Source organism: Eulemur rufifrons, chromosome 7 (genome assembly GCF_041146395.1).
Source record: "Eulemur rufifrons isolate Redbay chromosome 7, OSU_ERuf_1, whole genome shotgun sequence".
Taxonomy (NCBI): Eukaryota; Metazoa; Chordata; class Mammalia; order Primates; family Lemuridae; genus Eulemur; species Eulemur rufifrons.
The window spans coordinates 93,594,405-93,618,817 of record NC_090989.1 but is presented as its reverse complement, the minus strand read 5'-3'; the positions used below and the strand labels follow the sequence as shown (position 1 = coordinate 93,618,817).

Genomic DNA, 24,413 nt, shown 5'->3' with positions numbered 1-24,413 from the left:
TAAACAAATCACCCAGTGATCTTGAAAAATGTAGATTTGATTCTAGGTCTGGAGTTGGGCCTGAGATTCTGTATTTCTAACAAGTTCCCAAGTGATGCTATTGCTGCTGATCTATGCACTACATTTGTAGTAGCCAGGGCAAGCTGCAAGCCACGATGAAGCACTGGTTCTCAACCCTGGATACACACTGGAATTACTTAAGGAAACAAGAAATATTGGAGCCTGAGTTTGACCTCCAGATATACTGATTTAATTATTTGGGGGTATGGATTGGGCATAAGATTTTTAAATGCTTCCCTCGTGATTCTAACGTGAAGCTAAGTTTGACAGCCATTGCCATAGAGATAATAACAAGAATCAAATTTTAAAATGGGGGACTAACTTGATGTAATGGAAGAATGAAATGAAATACAGTTACAAAAAATGAGCATTTCTAAACAATAATGATATCATATTTGAGCCCTAAAATGTTCTCTACAAGTCCTGTCTCCTACTTGGTAGGTTATCTTATTTACAAATAAGCAGATATCAGTAGATGGGCCTCAACTCCTAATCAAATAACTTCCCTTCCTTTTTGTATTATTCTGTAACTGAAGAGACATATGAATAGCTTATACAACTATTTTCTTTTTTTCCTCCTATAGTGCACTAGACAGGAGAAGAGAAAAAAAGACCCGAGTACTGCAAAAGGGCCTGCACCCTAGTGTTCATCCTTCCCTCCTCTTTCCTCCTAGCTTATGCAGAAATTATTTGTCCTACCAGTTGATGCTGCAGCTTCGCTGCCATCTTCATTTATCTCAAAGAAAACTTTTTGCATGATTTGGGAAACATATACTTCAGATGAATCTGGTAAAACATATGAAAGTATGTTTAAGGGTTAAAGTCAAGAGCCATTACCTATTAGGTCCCAGATTAATAACATTTTCAAATGAACAAACAAAAGGAAACAAACTGTTTTCTATTTAGTCAATTTGCTAGAGATAAAGGTGGTTTAGGTTTAGCTCTTACAGAGATGAGTAAATATAGAGATAGTCAAGTTTTCCCCTGACCTAAAAGTTAAGGATGGAAAGGTATAAGCCTCAAATCAGATATCCAACTAAGTGAAATATTTTAATGGACAGAGGGTTTTGCCTCCCTTAGCCATGGTCTACAGACAGGATGAAAAAAGCTTTCCAGATTTGAATTAATCCCACCCTATGTATTATATTCAACCTCAAAGCCAACTTACTTCTTAAATTCTGTATTTAGTTTTGATCAAAATTTAAAACAAAATTTACTTTCCTTCAAGACTGGGGAGGCTATGAAAATCTAAAGAACTGTGTCATATGTTACAAAATCACTTCAGAACCATGCTTTAAAACCTGTTAAAATGTTCAATGTCAGTGTCTTACAATGTTTTGTTCTGATGTGGATACAAGCTGAGAGAAAATGCTTCTCTTCTCCTCTTGGTAGAACCGATGTGTGTGTGAAGCTTTTCTGGTATAGTGACGGGGCAAGGGTAGTCTCCTTGAGAAGGAGGAAGTGAAACCATCATTCCAGAAGGCGTGTCAAGCTGGCCTCCTCAGACCAGATAGATCTGACAGTGTTCCTTAGAGGAACAATGGAAACATGCTCTAGAAAATTGCCTGGCACTTAGTTGGCTTACAACAAATAATTTTTGAATAAATAAATCAATGAATCTGAACATGTCTAGTGATGGAATCCTGTAAAATGGAGAAAAGGGGACATCCCCACTATCAGTGTGGATTAACTGAAATGCAGGAGAATGGTCCCTCAAGGTCAGGCAATAAAGCACCTTCTTCTCCTAGGATTGCCTGAAATAAAACAGGATTTACAAATAGAGCACAAAGGAAATGACCTAGGTGCCCACACCAAGAGTGGAGGCCAAAACGAAGGTTGGGGGGTAATGAAGAATTTCAGCCAGTTTAGCAATGGCGCCAGCCCAAATGATTCCCTGGCTATTAGACTGAGACATTTGGTTCCATCTCACTGCAGACAGGGCCTGGTCTTAGGGAAAGAACAGGACCTGAGAGATGATAGGGTTAGAACAAGGAATCTGATACTCCATAAACTCACTGGTTTCTACACCTTTGTAATAAGTCTTTCCCTTAATTTTTATGAAAATTCTAAATATGTATTTGTTAAATGAGGAGAACAGACAAACTTGTGTTGCTTTGCTAGATGTGCAAGTAAATATTAATGGGTCACTTTCCCCACTTGCTTTTTTTTTTGTATTTAACATTTAGTAAACATCTACTATGTACCAAATGTTAAATTAGGTGATTTACATACATTCTTTTATTCATTGCCCCCCAAATCACTACAGCATATTATCTCACTTAACAGATTAGAAAATTGAGGCTCAGAAAGATTAAGTACTTTACTACATGTGACACAAGAAGTAATGACAGAGAAGTCAAATATTTATCTCCAAGTTTCCAAAATAAATCTATAAGAACATTTCCTTCAAAACTTGTGAACTACATGAGTATGAGGTAGTGTTCTGTCACGTAGATGTCCTGTAGCACTAGTGTTGGACTGGTTCACAGTAGCTATTAGTGAATGTTTACTGCACAAATGATAAGTGGTGATAGCAGGGAATTTACTGTGCTCCTAGCCGCCAGCTGTAGTGTCAGCATGGGCTATGGCTGTTCTATTCCAGGAGATACGACACAGGCAAAGTAGTTAATACAATTCAAATAAGTAACTCAGGCAGGAAAGAGCAGAAAATGCTGGACATTTATTTTTCTCTGCTCAGGGTTCATTCCTATGAACAAATTCTTTTATGAGGCATTTTGGAGGTATTTTCTTTAAAATCCTGTCTGTAAAAGGAGATTTTGTAGACGTTACAAATTGCTGGGAATTTGCAGAATGAGCGGCTCTTTGAAATGTCTGAGGCATATCAAGTGAGTTTTCTAAGGCCAGAAAGAAGTTTGAGAGGACAAAGTGCTTGAAAAATGGTTTGGTTTATCTGAGGTGGCTGTGTTCCAAGGCATACTTATATAGCATCCTGTTGCAGTATTTAATGTTGACTGTTTCATACCTGGTGCTGATGAAATTGTCAAAGTCAGATCTGTCAGTGTGAGAACAAGTACCTACATCATGTGTGAAGGTGATAATGAACATTTTTGACAACTGTGAACCTCATTCACCTCCCCCACCAGGAAAGCTTACTCATTCTATTAATTTACCCACACAATTGATAGGTGACTAAATTAACGAATACCTCTCCAAAGCCCAGATATTTATAAAAAAGTGCACAAAATATTTCCATAGTATTTCACGTTACGATACAAAAACCCATCAGATAGGCAAGCTCCCTTTTTATAAAACATAAGACTGAGTTTAAAAGAGGGTAGTTTGGGACAAATTGGCCCTCTTCATCCATTTTTCTTCTCTTAGTTATTTTTGAACTAGTGAGTACTTCCAGGACCAGAAGAATTAAAAGACTGTCTTGGCTTTGTTGTGCAATGAGCATCTTCACCACGCAGGATCCTCCAGGTGCAAGTTAGCAAAATAGCTCCATCTTCTCTGTTTTGTTGTCAGTCCAAAGGCCTCTGTTGCTAAATCTAAAAGCTGTAGCATTACAATTTCTCGATTGTGTTCATCATCCAGCAGCTTGTGGAGGCCTATTTCATGGACTCTAATATTAGGGAATTAACATTTGCAAATTGGTTTACTAGAGTTTTATTAGCTCTGCCTATATGAGAGACTCAACATTGTAATTCCCATTATTCAGATAAGAAAATCCAAACAGGGCAGAAATAAAAGCCTGTATAATAAATTTTATCTACATAGTTTTATTAGAACTTTGACTGGAATGCTCATCTAAAATTCTAAATGCTTTTTGACTTTCATTAAGGAAAACTACTTAAATGCAAAATGGAGTGCTTGTTCACAGATCAACATGACATTTATTCACTGTGTGTATGTTTACTGGGAACAAATCCTCTTCCAGTTTTAAGATCAGTTAGTTAATATAGTCCTAAGAAAACAAACTAACATAATAATATCAGAATTATTTATCATACTACCTGTTAGTCCAGAAAGGTCACAGCCACCACTAAATATCTCAGTTATGTTCAAAGAATACAAAGCTTCTTTGAAATCTATTTTTTGCTCCACTTTAAATCTGTTTAAAAAAAAAAAGAAAAAGAAAAGTCTTGAAACACTGTACACATTTGCTATCAAAATTTTTTTAAATGAATGACTCAGAAGAGATTATATTGTGAAATATTTTGTTTTTATTATCCCAATTACATTTTCTCACATTTCATACCATTTTTCCAGCTTTACCAGTCAGTTTTGGGTTGCTAATAACTTGTTTCCTAGGTAAATGGAGGAAGAGAATACTTTAATTTTTTTTTAAGTAACAATTACCCGATAAAACAGGATGAGAAGTCTAAGTTTTCAATTGCTTGGCTCCTTCCTAAAGTCTAGAATTTCCCTCTAGAATCTATGTACTCAGGTTTTTCACACCATCAAAGATGGTTCCTGGCAGATGTCCATGATACTATGAACAGAGAACAGGAGTTAACCGTCCTTGGAGAAAATTGTTGGCTATTAAGGAACAGAGAGGCATTTATTACCTATCATCCATTCCACTCGTTGTCACACTTGATGTGACTTTCTTGAGTTTATGCACACACCTAATACCTTCCCAATAGGCCCTGTAAAAGGGTAAAGGAGAGGAAACTAAATTTCTTTCAAAGGAAATAAAAGATAAAAATTGTAGGAGAGAAAATGAAAAAGGAGCTAGCAAGTGTTTCCAATGCAGGACCATACATTAGCCTTAGCATGCTGCTCGCCTCTCTCTCAATTTACCTCACCTGTGAAGAGAAAACTTAACCAGAGAATCTCAAAAGATTCTCATAGGCACTGATCTAGGATTCTAATCCAAAGCCACTATTGAACCTCACTTTCCCATTTAAATGAAAAGTAAAAAAGAAGCTCGTACTTATTGACTTCATAGATGCTTAAAGCATCAATTTGCATTTTAAAATCAGATTGGAAATTTTGGTTATGAAACAAAGGGCAAATGTAATATTCTTAAACAGGGAGCTATATATATTTCCTACATTAGCAAAATTCCCACACAACTCCTGCCGGAGGAACTTTGTCTGTGCCCCAAGACATTCACCCCAGTGCTCCTCAGTTTGGATACATACACTACTGCTTGGGGATCCTTGCTTATCTAACAGGTAGGCCCATGTCTGGGGCTAGAAATTAGCTTGGGCACTCAGCCTAATTAGATCATTATTTTAATTGCCAAATACTAAACAGCTTCTTAATTATAATTCTTCAAAACCATGAACATGTTGTGGCAAAACTTTACTGGGCCTAAATTATTTGTTGATAAAATAATATGTACTTTTGGAAGATGTTAACTCATTTAGAACCCTAACTAACTGGAAATGGGTACAACATGCACATTAAAATGCACAGATAATGAAAATAACTTATGCCAACTGTTTTCAACTTCTTCATTGCAACTTTCTACTAAAAAATTAATATTCAGCATTATGATTTTGAGGGTTGGCATTTTTTTCCTTCTGTTTTTATTACCACACTCTTTAAACCAAATGGAGTACGGGCTTTTAAAAGGTGGAGAATATATGTTCTAATCCACCTCCGAATTGGCTATTTTTAGTATAATAGTAGAATAATTTCGGGATAATGGCAAGAATACTGCAAGACTTATTACAGCTCCTAATAATGCCTAATTATCACTGGAGAGTCATTTAAGTAACAGTCCTGCTCATAATACAGTCCAACGAAACTGACAGCAATAGAAGCCCATTCAGGCATCTAATAAAAGTATAATCTACAGATGATTTCTAATTATCCATAATTATTGGAGCCAGGTGTGAAGTAGCACTTCCATGTGTTAGGTACTTAATATAGATTACAGTTTTTAATTGTCTCAAAAATCCTAGGAAGTCGGCAGTATTATTTCCATTAACATATAAGAAAGTAGAAGCTTGAGGAGGTTGATTTCCAGGCTCAAGGTCAAGATAGATGCCAGAGCTATGATTTAAACTCATGCCCAGTTGAAGTAAAAGCTAGTGAGCTAACTCTCACTGCCTTCTAACCAAAATATAATTCAAAACCACCAACTTGATCAATATATATATATAATGTCCCTCTTCCAAAGTTTGTGAGTCTTACTATTTATCCCTTTTTTGTGGTCCATTTTCCATTTTCCTCGAGCCTCCTTAAAATCATCAAAAGAAGATCAGTCAAACATAAAAAAGTGAGCAACAAAAATGCTGGCTAGACAATTAGCAACCAAATAATCATGAAATGGATTTTTTAGTGTATGAAAACATTATCTATTTGCTTAAAAGCCAGCCATTTACTTCCAAATGTAATCATTGGGATTAAATGGTCTCACACAGGTAAAAGCTACAGAAAATGAAAGAAAATAGTGCACATTTTTGTTTTAAGAATGACTCACTCCTGGCCTCCAGGCTCTACTGGAGACTGGTGTTGTCTCCTTCTTCCCCTTTATCACCAGAGTTCTTGTTTAATGAAAAAAACATCCTGAATTAATCTCCTTCTCAGTCCCTATCCTTATTACTTGAAATCTCAGCTTTGGTGCGATGGGCTTGAGTCATTTTTGGATTGTTCAGATCTGGAACCGACCAAACCAGATTTTAGAGTTTTTTACAGGATAAAACAAACAAACAAACAAACAAACATAATCCTTGACAGTGTTGGACCTAGACCGTTATGTGGGTACATAGTAACTTTTGGTCACTTTCCAACCAATTACCTCGTGTCGGGTGTGTGCGTGTGTGTGTGTGTGTGTGTGTGTGTATAAGTGTGTGAGAAATGATCTGTTAGCCTCATGGGCTGAGTCAAAAATACTTTCTGTCATTTATAAAATGTATCTGGACACTGTTTAATGCACACTTGGTATTCCAATGTGTATCGTGTCCAATAGGTCAAAGTAAATGAACACTTTGTAATCATTACTGCAGCTGGTCATGACATATCTATTCTCCTATCCAGTCTCATTTTTCCTGCCTTCCTTTTCTCTCACCCATACACAATTCACATTCACCCACTTATAGATCCAAGGCTGGCCAAGCCTGGGATTGATTTCTAACCCGGCAAGAATATGACACTTTGTGTCCTAGGGTAGGTGTCACCTCTTTTGAAAAGTCTCCTTGGCCTGGCTATTCCAGATCTCATATCCTGTCACCCTGTCACTGACCGTTCTGTTCTGTGCTCCCTTCATGCTTGCCCCACAGTGCACCTGTTTTAAAGGCTCCTGTCTGTCCTCTTGGAATACTGGCTCAGCCATTTATTAGCGGTATGACCACAGGCAAGGTGTTTACCTGCCTGCATCTCATCCATAATCTGAATAGAAAGCTAGATATCTATCAAATTTTTTGTAAAAATTAAATGAGATATGGTCAGGGAGCATCTAGTACTATGCTGGCATTATAATGGATGGTCAGTAAATGTCAGAATTGAAATAGAATAATAATGCAAGTAATAGTAAGAAATTAATATTCAGTACTAAAAGTTATATATATATATATATATATATATATATATAAAATTTCATGGAATCCTCACAACAACACTAAGAGGCTTATATTATTATTCCATTTGACAAAAGAAAAATCTTAGCTAAGTAAGGTAATATGCTAAAGTTACATAGAAGGTGACAGGGCTCTTGGTCTTCAATATTATGGTCTATTATCAGTGATATGGTTTCAAAAGTTGATGAAAGATACTGTGAGATGCCAGATCAGTCAATATTTTAAAGAATGATACCTCTCAGAAAGACTATGACTATTATTTAAATATTAACGTAGTTTTGAATAGAACTGCAATGCTTCACAAGTTTAAAGAGCTGGACCTCCAAAAACTCAGTGACAACTATATAGTCTCCCCCAAGGAAAACATGTATAAAACTATATGCATAAACTTGCAAATAATTTCAGGGCCTCATGGACCTCTCTGAAGTATGCCCCAGAGCTCTCTAGAATTCCATGGTGCCCTGTTAAGGATTGCTACAAAAAGAGCAAAAATTCACAACCCTCTCATTTTCCTAGTAAGTCAAGCTTAGAACCTCAGTTCAATCTATTCCTTCTTAACCCATATCCTAGTTAGTCACAAATTCCAATAAATGTTTTTCCATTTCACCATTTCCTTACTATTCCCAGTGAAGGTGCTCCTTTTAAACACTTATTATTTAATGCCTGAATTGTTGTAGTGGTTTCTTAACTGATCTTTTGGGCCTCAGTCTTTTCCTCTTTAACAAATCCTAAACATCACTATTACTCAGTTTAAATCAACAAATGTTCATTGAGTAGCTATACTAGTTTTTAGATATGTGCTTTGTGCTGTGGTCACAGAGAGGAAACATGTATAGCTCTTGACCTCCAATAGTTTACAGGCCAGAGGGGAAGAAAAACAAATAATTTTCATGTAAGTGCTATTCAGAAATACACACAAGATACCAGGAGAACTTTTTCCAACAGGGAAAAGGGAAGATGTTCATGTGATCTTGCATGGAAAGATCAGAAAGTCTTTCTAAAACCCTTTCTAAAATCCAAACTTGATTTTAAGGACCAATATAAGTTATCCAGAAAAATAGGGATAATGTGTTAGGGGTGGGAGGTGGGGAAGAGAGAAAATTTTCAGACCAGTTATTTAGCATTAACAAAGGCATTGTGACTATCAAATATGTCTAAAATACTGATTTAATCATTCCACTATGCTACTTGGATACTTTCAATAGTTTACCACTGCATGTAGAACTTATCTCTGGATTCTTTTAAAGCCCAGCTCTAGTCCTTATTTCATAAAGCCTCTATCTACAATTCCAGTTTCTGGCACTCCCTCTCTCCTCCCCCCTCCTCTCCCTTTTGCATGAACCTTCTAGTGCTTATTGGTTATACCATTCTTTTAGTACTTAAAATTGCTGTATAGTCTTAGTAAATTTATTGTGCAAATCTCGCACTATTCCATCTTATCCATAGGTAGTAACCACCTTATCAATAGGAGTATACCTATCACTTTGCATTTGTCTCAGCCCCTTGCCCATAATAAGGTCCCAATCAATCTGTGCTTTTGAACAAAAAAATATATTTTCTAACCAGTGTCAAACTAATAAGATGATAAGGCTGTGAGCCAATCGACATGAGAGCTAATCCTTCTCTTCCAACACTAGTTGAATGACAATCAATTTATCTTTTCATTGCTCAGTTTTCTATCTGTGAAATGGAAGCCATAACCAAGTGAGACTATAGAACCATAGCACCTAGTATTAAAATATAAATCCTAAATGCTTTACAAGATTAAAAGTTACTTGTTTATTTACCTTATTTGTGTGTATTAAATGATCACTTTTGCCCCTACATATAATCATAAAAGTATATTCTCAGAATGTTTCTTATGCAGAGAAGAATCTGGTATATAGTGATTGTGTGTTAGACTCTTCAACATAAGAATATTTGACAACTAAATCATATTACATTTAGACAAAGTAATATGATCATTTTAGTTGATATCCAACAATAGGATAATGTCTAAAATTAGATATCTAGTATGTTACAGATAATAAATACTAGAAAGCAGTCAACTGTTTTTAGACCATATTCTGTCTTATTGGCCTTGATTCTAAACTATACATCAAAGAGGAGAAAGAGAAATGTTTCTTAAGAAGTAACTATACTCTAGTCACTCACATGCTCCTTAATACTATAGCATATATATAAACATTCTTATGATTATTTTTCCTGCTTTTGGCATTACCTAAATGGCTTTGTTACCAAAGAGACACTGTGTTTTACAACAACATAGAATTTAGTATAGCTGGTGTTATGGGTTAAATTGTGCACACACACTCTCTCCCTCAAATTCATATGTCGAAGCCCTAACCTCCAGCACCTTACAATGTAATTTTATTTCAAAATAGGATTATTATAGATATAATTAATTAGGTTGAGGCCATACTGCAGTAGGATGGGCCGTTTATCCAATATGACTGTGTCCTTATAAGATATGAGAATGCTATGTGAAGACAGTTGGCTATTTGACAACAGAAGCAAAAATTGTTGTAATTTACAAGGAGAGGAATACCAAGGATTTACAGCCACTACCAGTAGCTGGGGAGAGGCAAAGAAGGATTCTACTCACAGTCTCAGAGAAAGCATGTCCTACTAACACCTTGATTTTGGACTTTTAGCTTCTAGAACTGTCAGAGAATGTTTCTGTTGTTTTAAGCCACCTACTCTGTTATGTTGCATTGTTATAGCAGCTCTAGGAAACGAATACAGTTGATTTAACTCTTCCAATTTTACCAAAATCTTCAGTTATCAGTTTGAAAACCACTATGCATTTATTTAGATATAAAATAACCCCAGCACTGAATAATAAAATATACACCTGTCAGTCCACCCAAAATAGTTTTTCAGCCTGTATAATTTTCTCTCTTCTGTACTAAAACACATACTTTAAATGAGTATTTTTCTGTTGTGAAGAAATTGTTCATTTTAGGGAAAATGGATTTCAGAACTTTTGCCCCATGATTTTAGTGCTCAGGAAACTTAATTCAATAAATATATTCTGATGGGCTAAAATTGTTAATGAACTTAACACATAATGAGCCTAGGAGTTTGAGGTTGCTGTGAGTTAGGCTGATGCCACGGCACTCTAGCCCAGGCAACAGAGTAAGACTCTGTCTCAAAAAAAAAAAAAAAAACAAAGAAAGAAAGAAATCAAAGGCATTCATTTAGTAAAAAATGAATACTGTTAAATGTAATGTTGTATTCATGTGATTAAATAATTGATAAAAATATTTTCAGTCTTTTAAATTCAAAAAGAGTCTCATTTTTCTTTCTCTAGCGAGAAATTTCCAAGTAAACACCTACTGTCCTATTTTTTCACTATGTGGCATTATGGAAAGGAGGGAAAGCTTCATTAGGACCCTCAGAGGGAATAAATTAAAGAGTGACTGGAAAGTTGAATTCTGGTTTTTGAGATATTTAAAATTAGATCAAGAAAAATAATATAGGATCTCTTTCCTTGTAAATATTTATATAATTTAACTCCACTATACTCATTTAGCACATGCTATATACCATGAAATGTTCTAGGGACTACAGAAGCCAAATGAATGATATATAACCCCCATCACAGAACTCACGTCTTAATAGGATAGACAGTATGAGCAAGAACTAAAAATGCAGTGTAATCAGTGCTATGATGCAAATTTGATAAAGTATTCTACAAATATAGATAAGAAATGGTTCACTCTAACTGAGCATGTTTGGCCAAATCTACATGGAAGAGGCAACTTTGAGAGAGACCTAGAAAAATACATGGAAATTTATTGGTCAGGCACCATGGAGAACCACCCACCACACAGAGGGAAAAGGAATGAGGGAGACTCAAAAGTCAAAAAGTCAGAGAAGACACTATTTCTTGTTTGATACTGGCTGGGCAGTGATCTTCTTAACAAAGAAAAAAAATAGCCATTGTTTATTTAGCACCTTCTTATATGCCAGACTTAGTGCTATGAATAGAAGTATGCAATGAGACACTGCAATTGAAACTGCCACCAAGTTTTAAAAAATCTTTGGTGGCTGGAATTTGTATGGAAAAGGGGGATACAACTGCCAACCAATGTTTCTGTTTCTATATAAATAAAGATTAAATTCGTCTTTTAAGGCAAATTGTTCATTTGTTTGGAAAATGCAATACAATGGGCTTTTTCACTATGCAAATAGAAGTAGTGGGATGGAGATGGAAAAGTTTGAGATCATGAGGAGTAAGCTATTTTATATGATATGAAAACATTGTTTTCACTGAGAGTTGAAATCTATTGCTATAGATTCTTGTCATGACTAGGAAGTTGGCCTTAGAGAAGATGGGAGAAAACTCAAGTTACTTCCTCTCTACACTGGGAAAAATTGGAAGACTCTGGATGCTGACTAGGTGAGAGACAGTACAGTCCTCTGCAGCGTGGTGGGGAGGGGGGCGGGTAGGGGCCACTGGCATCATGGCAACGGCAGGCTAAGGATAGCACAGTACAAGAAACTGTCTACACTGCAGGACATCATTCCTGGTACCTTGTTTAAATTACATTCTATCTCATAAATCCCTTTTGCTATCACTAAGCTTTCAGTAAATTTGGGTTTAACATTGAAATTGTTCTTACTTCCTAGGGCTGCGATAACAAAGTGCCACAAACTGGGTAGTTTAAATAACAGAAATATACTATCTCACAGTTGTGGATGCTAGAGGTCCAAAATCAAGATGTCAGCAGTATTGTATTCTTCAGAGGACTGTGAGGAAAAGATTTGTCCTATGACTCCTTGGCTTGTACTGGTTATCTTTTCCCTGTGTCTCATCACATCATCTTCCCTCTAAGTGTATCTGTGTCCAAATTTCCCCTTTTTATGAGGATATCAGTCATATTGTATTAGAGGCCACCCTAATGACTTCTCTTTGATATCCTGTAAAGATCCTATCTCTCCAAATATGGTCAAATTCTGAGGTACTGGGGGTTGGGACTTCACCATATGAATTTAGGCAGGAAAATACAATTTAATATATAACACTTGTACTCAGAGGAATTAAGAGAGAAGTCTGTGTCTACACTATGGGAGTGGTTGTATGGGAAGTGTGGCCATAGTCTGGAGAAGCTGATAATAAGGTCAAACAGTTTGGAGAAACTGTCTAGACTGCATTAGCCTGGACAGATTTCTAAACTGTGAAACATTCCTGCAGAGATTCCTAAAAATGCTGGAGAAGGTGTTTCTGACAAAAGCCTTTATTTCTCATTGCCAATTGGGTTTGGGGCCGTAAATAATTATTGAGGCATTTTTTTCTTTAGGTTGAAAAACTGGGGATAGCTTGGTTACAGGTATCATTATTCACCTTTTGTATCAACTAAACTATAGCTCAGAATAGTCAAGTGACTCTAAGCCCCCACAGGTAGTACATGGCACAGACAGCTTTCAGACTCAGTATTTTTGGCTCCAAAACAGAGATCTTTCCAAAGCTGAGAGAGAGAGAGAGAGAGAGAAAGAGAGAGAGAGAAAAGTAAATTTGAAAATAAATAATTTAATTTCAAAAATTAGTATTTCCATTATTCGAAGGTAAACTATCTTTCACACACACTGTCATATCCCCAGTGTTTGGCACATTGTAGGAGCTAAAAAAAAAATATTCTTTGAAAGAATGAATAATATCCAAGTAGAGATATACAAATGGTAGGGAATTGGAAGAGAGGTTGGAGTTAGAGATTCAAATTTTAGAGACATAATAATAGGGGACAAATAATATTTCTTAGCAAGAGTAAGAAAAGGAAAATTCTGAAGATGAAACTCTGGTAAGTATTTTCTTTTGGGAAGAGAAAGAAAAAAGTAAGTTAGGGAGCAGGGAAAATTTCAAGTAAGAGAGAGGGAGAGAGAGAAAGAAAGAGAAAGAGAGGAGAGGGAGGGGGGAAGTGAGCAGTGTCATAGGGACTAAAAGAAGAAAGATTTCCAAGGAAAAAGGGGCAATTAATAACACTTGGATCAAGAACCCAGTGTTAGGGTGAGAAAAGCATAGGATACCTCTTTCTCCACTATATCATGGAAGGTAGAGAAAGAAAAGGTTAGTAAAAATTTACATAAATTTTGAGATTATTTATGTAAATAGAGAGGAGAAAGAGTTTGCTTGATAATATGTTTTCTTTAAGAAACAAGAGATTGAGATATATGTTGAGAGTAAGAGAAATCAAACGAAGAATAGAAGTAATGCTTTGGTGCAGTATGGATATCAGAAAAGAAAGTTCTGTAGAGATAAACAAGGAGTCCTGAGCTCCAGCCAGGATCAGGTCAGCAGTGACTCCTTCTTGGATTTTTGCTCCAACAAAATCAGTGGTTGCAAAGCAAAAGTGGCTTTTTGTGTAGACTCAGGATTGAGGATGGCTGAGGAGAAAATTAGGAAAGGGACAAAGACAGGAGAGAAAAACATTAAAAATGTTGGTGAGACTATGATTGAAATGACTAATGACTGGATCCTGGATAAGGGGCAAAGGAAGTAAATGCCAAGAGGTTTAAGAGACTAATAGGAATAGAGGAGTACAAGATACGTAGGTCTTGATGAGTTCAAAGAGAAATTTAGAAACAAAAGGACAGCATATAATCTAAAAATTATTTGTTATCTAAAATCTTAAAAATCTCTTTTAAAAGTTCAGATAGAATGTATATGGAGTCATTGGGGTACACTTTTCTCTGAAGTTTACCCTCTCTCTTAGAAGCATGATATAAAGAAATTAGTGTTTATAATGATTGCTTCCTGAGATAATCCTTTGCAATTTCCATTTTGTATTCACTAACTAAAATTGACCATAGGATTTTATTTATAATTCAACCACTACAGCATTATCTGTCAAAGGTAATTTAACATATATTTTAACTGTATAATATATGCCATCATAAGTGTTTCGGGGTTTTTTTTTTTAATTCTTAATGAAAAATAATGGAAGATAAATATTTCAAGTTCCAATCAGGAAAAGAAAAATAGAGAAAGACTAATCAGTATAATAAAAAGATAATAATACATTTTAATCCCAGCATTCTAGTTTTAAGATGTATAATTCTCATTTCTTTCAAAGAAAATTGAGCACTTAAACTCAGTCCTCATGGTGAAGCAATGCTAGCATAGCTAAGAGCTGCCTTTGTGTCCGCAAAGTACAGTAACACTAACAAATGCATTATTCTTTTCATTTGTGTCAATAGATAGCCTTCTCAAACATTTGTTATCTTTCAGCTACCTATTCAAATTCCTATGTAAGTGGAAACGTAAGAACCAGTATTAAAAAATGACATTACCAACCTAGGGAGGCTTATTTCCACTTCCTCTTCTTGCATCTCAGAGAACCATTTCAGGATGTGGTGAGCAGTAATTCGTTTTTCCACTTCCTCTATGTTCATATCTTTTGCAGGAAGTATGATGATTAAACTAAATTCATCATCTTTATAAGGCAATTCCAAAACCTGGTAGTTCATGGAAGATTCAGAAAAATATCCTGGAACAGAGAAAATAAAATATCAAATATATTTGGCAATTCCCAAAGCTATGCTTTAAAATGTGATTTCTCATGTTACCATATTTTGTTCTTAGAAGAGCCTTCATTATTGGAATTTTGACTGCTGAGCCATCTTTCTTAGTAAAAGTCATCAGCTGTGTGTCCTCTTTCCTGAATTTCTGTTTCCAATCCCCCTTGAAATAAATAGCGTTCACCAGGACAAGCCGAGTCAGAGGGCCAAATTCTTCGCCTGAAAACATGTCTTTAATTTTTCCTGTGAAGGAGGTTGAAAAGGAGGTAGGAAGAAATATGTAATAGTGATTTAGTGGAACTGCTTTGAATGGAATTAAAGAAAAATGTCTTTTGCTGAACAGTTTTGGACAGGGTGTCTTATCATCTAAACTTAGCAATTTTGACAGTAAAAAGGAATGCTATTAAATATTTCACTAAGAAACAGGTGCAAATGGAATTTCCCTAGGAAATGGGAAATATGAAACTGTTTTTGGCAAACTTGAACAGACCTAGTCACAGACTCTTTTCAGTGAGATTTATTTGCATCAATTGTTTTTCAGACAGAAAGCATAAAAACAAAATATTTCTCCCTTCATATTTATTGGTATTATTAACACTAGATTTCAAGGTCCTCCAGCAGGCCAATCATAGTTAATCAGTTAATGGTACACCCAAACTTTCCACTCTTGCACCTGTAGCCACTGACCAAAGGAACAAGAATGGAAGTTACTAGTATGGTTTTCCTCTTCTATTTATATGTTCATTGAGTATTTCCGAGTTATGAGAAATAAGCATGATCAGATACCATGGAGCTGTCTAGTGATGTCCTCATCCTGTACCCCTAAAACTTCTCACCACACCCATCTCACATTTCCAACTTATGCTTCCCCATATAAGGCTTCTCATAAATAATACAGCAGTATCTTACACCATCACAGTGTTTTGTAGCTGAACGAATACATAAACAAACTACTATTAATCAAGGGCTTAGTATATGCTTGGCACTCCATATATATTATAATTAAAACTCCTAATAATCCTGAAATGTTTTAATAGTATCCTCATTTTAAATAGAATATTGCCTATACATTTTCCAGGACTTGAACTCAGATCTATTAATATATGACTTTAAGCTTACTACATCTCTCTGTTGTCACTTTGGAACTTTTGCTAGCTTGTATTTAAATTAGTTTAGACTGCCATCTTTATGATAGGACAATTAACTTTTATTATTAAACATTAACACATTCAACTAAAATGTGTTCATTATTTGAAAGATATGTGGGAAAGAAGGCATTTGGGATTGACATATCTAACTTCTACCAGGCCAAAAATATTGTTGCTGCTTCCATACTTGAAAACTCCATGCTTGAACAAAATTATTATTAAAATTTTTATTAAGAACTGTATAAATAGGTGCCTCTCAAAAAATAATAAGAGAATCAGTATACTTTTCAAAGCAGCTTACCATTTCTCGGTTTTACAATATAGTACTAATTTAAATAACAGTGAAATGAAATAGGAGATTTGATCCCTCTGATCCATAGTGTAGCAGGAAAATATTCAGCCATTCTTTACTTTAGGATATTAAAAACCATGAATACAATGGCAAATAATGATTTTATGAAAATGGGAAACTTTACCGTCTGTTTTGCTTTCCACCCAGGTACTTATTGTCTCTGCACAAGCCTTTGCATCTTGAAAATCCACCAGTTTTATAGCGCTCTGAAAAAATTCCTTGTTGCCATAGAGATACTGTTCTTTCACAACGAATCCTTCTTGAAGGTAGAGGGCATTGGCAAGATTAAATGTAAATCCTTGTTTTTTCTTTGAGATGGCAGAGAAAAATGACTTCAGTACAGAAAATTCTTCTCCTAAAAAATAATTATAATGTATACTGGCATACTGAACAACATAAAACAACAGCTTTTCAGCTTTGCTATCTAAATGCTCTTATTCATATCACCATTTTTGTACCCTTAGGTATAACTAACAATCTTTTCTAAGTTAGTATAAATATTTTAAGAATTCATCTCTTATAGAATATGCATTTTGTAGAGACATCAACTTTTATACAGAAAAAAGAATATCCATGTAAATTTGCAATTTGTCAAAAACAAGGATATGCATTTATTCAGGTTGAAGGGAAGTTCCTCTTTATAGTCACATTTAGCTCATTTCTAGGTGTTGGAAATTTATGTTTAGAATCTTATTCTTTACATAATATGAACATGTGTTATTTATGAAAAGGAAATGCTAATGAATGTTGATGGTGGTATGACAGTGATGAGCAATCCTTTTCAATTATTACTTTTATTTCAGCTTAAGAAATAATTGCTCTCTTATGAGCAACTGTCCAGGTTTTTAAATTTACAAGGCAATCCTTATAATCTTCTCTAGAGATGCGTAAGAATCAGAATTGTCTATGTCTTCAGGTTCATGAATCTATATTCTTTTGCTGTCTACATGAACAATAAAAATCTTTAACCGTTCCAACCATAACCACTAGCCAAAATAAGTCAGTCAGTGTCAACTAAAAGAATCATTGTAGGCCTATGATTTATTTTTGGATTGTTCTGACCACAATGTTGTCAGAAAGCTGTGTGTGCCTATGAGACAAGTGTACTCTGAGATTTTGCTCCACGGCTTCTTATTCATTACCAAAGGGTAACAGCATTTTTCATCCCTTCTGGCTTAGTCATGGAACTCAATCATTAAGTCTGGGAACTCTATTTCAAATAACAGTTTCTTTCAGGGCCTTCATTAAATTTTCAGTTAAATACCAAAAATACCTCTTTCATAACTTAAAAGTTGATTATATTCAATTAATCTCTATTCAAGAAAACAAAATCCAGCTGAGGGCAGTGGCTCATGCTTGTTATCCTAGCACTTTTGGAGGCTAAGGCCAGAGGAGGCCAGGAGTTCAACAAAACAAATGGTTCGTCATTGGAAGATACCAATTGAATAAAGAATTACAGAAAAAGTATTACTAAGAAGAACTTACTGCTAGGTATCTATTGGAAATAAGGAGGGTGTGTGTGTGTTTATATGTGTATGTAAACACATTGTTTTAATCAGAAGCTAGCAGCCCATAGGGTGTCTTTGTGCAAATAAGAACAGTGCCCTCACCGTGAGGGGCTGCAGCTCCACAGCCTTACATCTTGTCCAGCTGAGAGGAGGCTGCATTTTAGCCCCTACTTGTTTCCTTGGCCTGTCATTCTTAGGTAAGTACAACCTACACAACCTTACAGGAAGCTCTACAAGGTATATTGCATTATATTTCAAAATCCAGGATTCTCTATTCGTTGGGATATAGACACAGATATGAAAGATCTTAGATATATAAAAACTTACTTCTATATGATTAGATCTGAAGACATTCAGTAATTCTTTACAACCCTGGAATTCCTTACATAAGGAAGGGAAGAAAGTTAATCTATTTTGCTTGTTTATGCAATGATTTCAGATGCAATCATTTACTGCTATTTGAAGCCTGTAAGAAATATCTCAATAACTGAGAGGCTACAGAGATGACTTCCTGAGTAAAGACATGAGAGCTTCTCCAAAATAATTAATTAAGGTAGTAATGAAGTGACAGAATTTAAAACTAATTTTCAGGAATTTGTAATTTATGAACATCTTTAAAGGAGTAAAAAAATTAGCAATGGGAGAGAAAAAAAATAGTTCCAACTCATTTGCCAGAGCAAATAGATTTATGTCTTGCACTTAAGGTCTAAGACTGTGTGACAAAGAGCTGCCCTTTGATAAATCACTGGACTCAAAAGTCAATGAAAAAACGTCACCATTTAGCATAAGTTTGGAGTTAAATATAAAGTTATTGGCCTTATAAATTTGATTTAATTTATAGATTAATGACCTCTTTCAGCACAGATTGAAAAGAATACATATGCATGGCTCCTAATAAGCACTGAGAACAAGTTTATTCCATTTCCTGAAATAGAGCCATGGAGAACCTACAGGTCATGGGTAAATGTAACTCTTGGTGTGGCTGTACCAGACCTTCAGAAAATGTTCTAAAATGTAGTGCATGTTCTTTTCTCCTGCTCGTAAGAGGCCAAAGACCAATTTTGTGTGCATGTGAGAAATCCAAAGATGTAAACAAAGGTAGCTGTAGGATTACAGATTATCTCAGCCAAAAGGTCCAAATAAATTACCTAATCCAAACTCTTCCTTTTACAGTGAGGAATATGAGATACAGAAAGTTGAAGAAATTTGAAAGGTGACATGACTTGTGATAAATGCAGAGCTGGCACAGGAATTCATGTCCCAGTCTCTTTTCTTAACTCCCTTGGAATAAATCACCTTCAATTTAGCCTTTGATTAGTTGGCAGCATTTTTGGAGGTAAAGAAAAGTAGAGCATTATCAGGTGTTCAGCAAAAACGGAGAAGGTAAATTCTGAGCAGATTTTTTTTTTTTTTTTCTAAGACAGAGTCTCGCTCTGTTGCCCTGGCTAGAGTGCCATGGTGTCAGCCTAGCTCACAACAACCTCAAACTCCTGGGCTCAAGCGATCCTCCGGCCTCCCGAGTAGCCGGGATTACAGGCATGTGCCACCATGTCCGGCTAATTTTTTCTATATATATTTTTAGTTGTCTGGCTAATTTCTTTCTATTTTCAGTAGAGACGGGGGTCTCATTCTTGCTCAGGCTGGTCTCGAACTCCTGACCTTAAGCAATCCTCCCGCCTCGGCCTCCCAGAGTGCTAGGATTACAAGCGTGAGCCACCAATCCCGGCCTGAGCAGATGTTTTGAAAATGGGAGAAAGAAGGAGAACTGAGGACACTGAGAGCCCCAGTGGTGTAAGGACGCCAGCAGCCACGTTCTCATCTGCGGACCCCCATAGAATAAGCCAGGTGTCCCCATGGAGCAATAGGGCCAGGACTGGGGATCAAGGGCAGAAAAAGTAAAATAAAGACTGAATTAACAGACAGTACATTTTGAAAATTAGTGGGGGATTGAAGGCAGGTCCAGGACTCAGGTGAATCAATGAGACACTGGACAAAAAATTTAAGGACATGCCAAAAACTCAGTAATCAAGATAAATAATGTTCCAATGCAATATTTAAAAAAAAATAAATAAAAAACAAATGCAAAAAAATCCATGATTAACAAAATATAGAAAATTTAAATAAATACAGGATTAGTATTCCTGATTTTTCCTTGTCTCTCTGGTTCCACTGTGGCTCTGTCAGGTGCCACCTTCTGTTCTACCTTGCCCTTTGTTCCACCCTAACACTCTTACACTCTTCTTCCTCCAGACTCACTGGGCCTTCTCTTCATCTCTTTGCCATTCATTCACTTGTTCACTCTGTTCCCCTTCTTAACTCTGTCTCTTCTTTTCCTTTGGTTCTTCATTTTCCCTTGTTTTATTTTCTAGATTTTATTTTTCACATTTTCTCCCTTTTTGACTATCTTTCTTTTCCCTTAGCATTGTTATCCTCCATCTGTGGTTCTCTCCGTCCTTTAACAACTAGGTTGGGAAACTAGTTTGGTAGACTTTGTTATATGTATTAAAATGTTAAGTTTTAATTGTCTATCTATACTCTTCCAAGGAAAATATAAAAATTTTGGTTATTGCTCTTATACTTTTAACCCTCATTAAATCATTTTTGGAATTAGTCCTGAGCAAATTAATTAATTTTTCTTTTCCTCAGTTTTCTCAGGGGTATGTTTACCTCACAGAGTAATTATAAATATTAAATGAGATAATATATAGCAAGCACAAAGCACATAGAACAGTGGCTGATACCCTAGATATAAGTTTGATAGTGTCATCATTACTATTAGTATGATTATTATGTTCACAATTAGAGTTGTTAAAACTTCTGCGTTTTTCTATAAGATGCATTCATTTAAAGTAATTTAGTTTTCAAAGGCTCTAATTTACATTTCTTCATAAATGTTCTATTACTTTTCAAAGCAGTATCGTGTGATTTAAATGTTTCTGGGAGTGGTATAGTGGGATTTGCTGAAGTTAATAGAGACTAAATCTGGAATACAGTGGCTTCATTATACATTATTTGCAAAGGAAAACTCTTGCAATTAACTTCATTATCACCAACTTCTTTTCTGTATAAAAGTGTCTTTATTTATAATGAAGCAAATAAAATCTTGTAAATAGTATTTTCAGAAAAACAGATTTCTAAATCGAGCTACGATATGCTAGAGAAAACATATGGAAATTAGTTATAGTGACAAAATTTCCAAATAAAAAAATCCAGATTGTTCCTCTGATGTTTAGGATACATTATCTGACTAATATAAAAGTCTAAAATTAAAACCACTGAAGAGATTGAGAGCATGAGATAGCCAAGGAAATGGGCAGCAACTCTTTCAAATGCAATGCCAGCACAAAAGCACAGTATCCCAGTATGTGAGATACACGGTATCTCAAATAGACATTTGGAAGACTCCAAAGTAACCACCCCCTACAAGCACAAAGCCCTCTGATATATTATTTAAATGTTTTTTTTTTCCAAATTTGCTTTTAAAACTATTAACAAATAAGCTCTTAAAACGCATAAATTAATGCTTTTTCTTGGTCTCACTGTGGGTGAGAGTGCATTATTTTCATGAAAGAAGTGTTAGAAATTTATTGAAGAAAGGATAAGTAAGTAATGGTACTTTCACAAGAGACAGAAAAATATAATAATTAAAAATTGTATTTTCAATCAGTTGCATGATCTGGGAAAATGATCACAACATAGCAAGTGACAGTGGAAGAATATGTATGTATGTGTATGTATGTATAGCATATGTATATATATAAATACACTTATACATGCACACCTGATATGATCTCAATTAATTAAAACTGACTAAAACAAACAGACCAAAAGAAAACACACAGACATGTAAATAATTTTTTGTATCTGTAGTGATGTCAATTTCTTAGTAAATTATTTTTATAACATTTCATTAGGAAACAATTTTAAATGAATAAAATTAGTTACATTTACAATTCTCCACTTTAATATAATTTTGTACTTTTTCACTCATTAAAGTTCTATGACCCTGAGTTTTTCCCTAATATGTTAAAAATAAATTTGGCCATATTTTATCCAGTATAAATAAGCATGCGTAAGACTCTCACCAGTTGAGGTTTCCTGCAGTTTCAAAGTTTGTCTTATCTGTTGTTGTGCTTTTCCTTTTGCTCCCAACTGTACCATTCCAAGAACCAAAGTTGTTCCAAGGGGGGAAAATATAATGTTGTTCTTATGAGATAAGGAAACTGCTTGATAAAGATCCACTGCAAATTCTATATTTTTTTGAGCCATGAGTCTTGAAGCTTGACGTCCAAAAACAATCAATAAGAGACTCCACAGGAAGATATTATCCATTTTGACTTCTGTGCATTGTTTAATTCAAAATTTATTAGTTTTCAAAACAAAGTTTATTATACTAAATGCAACAGAAAACTTTCTGCCTATTAGATCTTTCTATCGCATTAGAACATGCTACCACAAGAAAACACTATATAATGCCAGTTTTCTGACTAAGCATCATCTATTAGGAGAAATAGTCCATTTGCTAATGATACCTTCGAGAACCAGTACAAAATATATTTGCACTCTTATAATAAAATCAAAGGGGAAACTGTAATTATGGAACATTATCAATGCCAATACTTCCTTCAAATATTTATATGAAACTTTTTTTTCTATTTTTTCTCATGGTTTTAAATGGGATAACTTTAACTCTGATATCAAGATAAACTTCTGTTCAGACTTCTCTGAAAGGGTTCATAGATCAAGAGGGGAATTGGAATAATGACAAAATACTCCAGTGTGATTTTGGATATATAATATTAGAAAATTAACGTATTCTAAATTAGCTGAGTATCTGGTTAACTTTTGACCACAATTTCATCATACTTATTTCTTGAGCCAAAATACTCCAAAGCTCACCTCTTACTTTTCCAAAGGAAGAAAAAAGCTATGCAAAAAATTGTAAAGAAGCAAAATATGTACCCTATAAAGATATACAACTATTATGTACCCATAAAAATTAAAAATTTAAAAATGTTTAAAAAATAAACAAAATGACAAATACAGGTAGTACAATAATAACAAAGAAAGAAAGCAATTTAAAATATAAAGAATAATTAGATTAAATAATTAACAAATGGAAGAATAGCAGCAATTGAAAACTGTAAACAATTCACAAAGCTAATGATACCCTATTAAATTGCTCTCCACTCAAATTGCAGTAAATTCAACTATCTGATTATATCTTGAGCAAAATTAGTTTTGCAATATTGCCACATACTTGGTAAAATCCTGACTCCATGGCCTGATAAATATTAGTAACACTTACCTTACAAATAATACACGTTAGTAGTCCTTAACAATTCATTAGTGGGTAATTAGGAAGTAATCAACTCTTCATGTGGTAAAGATGAAAGCCTCCAGAATAGCCTGATGTTAGCTGAAAGTGAAGACATACATTTCCAGAGTGTTTTGCAGATCATTTGGGGGCCACCATAACCCATAAATGGATTAAGAGTCACTAAGAACAACTATTATATATAAAGATTACTATGAGTCAAATATTCTTCCAAACTAAGATATGGAGTCATTATTTAGGTATCTGATACTCCTTTTTTTATATATATAGTTCAAATCTATTTGTTTAGATATACATTTTGCAAAAGACAAAAACTTCAAAAGGTAATCTAAAGCAATGGTTAGAAAATCATGTGTTGATAAACTGCAAATATAGACATATGCTATCAAGCAAATGTGAAGTAGTATATAAGGTTGTGAGTGAGAATGCAACAATAGAAAAAACCCAGTGAGTAGGAGTTTTACTTGCAAAATAAATGTATCATTATGTTCTGAAACATTCAATTTCTCAGAGGATTTCTGACCAAAATATCTGTTTGTAGATATGTAAGTAGTCAAAATGTGATTAGTACTTTTAAGTCATCAAGAGGCAATTGATTAGGTACACCTTTATGTACTTGGTTTATATTAGAGTAAGAAATATTATGAAAAATATAATTTTTCCCTAAGATTCTACTGAATCTTAGCATAGAGTTGTCTTTTCTTTATCATTAACAATCTTAATATTTAAAGTTTATATTCTTTAAGCATCCATTTTTCCCAGAAAATTTCGATGCACTTAATAAATTATAACTTCAGACAAATAATTGGTCTTAAAATTCAATTACCCCACTTAGTTTTGGACCATATCTCATCAGAAAGCACAAAGTATTGGTAAACTAAACAACCTGATAAATAGTCCTATGAGAATTTGGCCTCGTAATTTATACTGAAATCATTTAAGGAGAATAAAAATAATGTATTAATTTAAAAATTCAAATGATATCTGCACCAA

General features: G+C 34.7%; 1 protein-coding gene across 1 annotated transcript in view; it reads right to left on the bottom strand.

The window, feature by feature from the left end:
* SERPINI2 (serpin family I member 2) overlaps positions 1 to 22,414 on the bottom strand; it is a 28,055-nt gene extending 5,641 nt beyond the window's left edge. Inside the window, exons 1-6 of the mRNA XM_069472976.1 lie at positions 22,168 to 22,414; positions 16,699 to 16,929; positions 15,123 to 15,317; positions 14,851 to 15,043; positions 4,035 to 4,132; positions 760 to 846 (exon numbers count right to left, since the gene is read on the bottom strand). Coding sequence (XP_069329077.1) covers positions 760 to 846; positions 4,035 to 4,132; positions 14,851 to 15,043; positions 15,123 to 15,317; positions 16,699 to 16,929; positions 22,168 to 22,414 — 1,051 coding nt within the window. The remainder of the gene's footprint in view (positions 1 to 759; positions 847 to 4,034; positions 4,133 to 14,850; positions 15,044 to 15,122; positions 15,318 to 16,698; positions 16,930 to 22,167) is intronic.
* Positions 22,415 to 24,413: the final 1,999 nt, after the last annotated feature.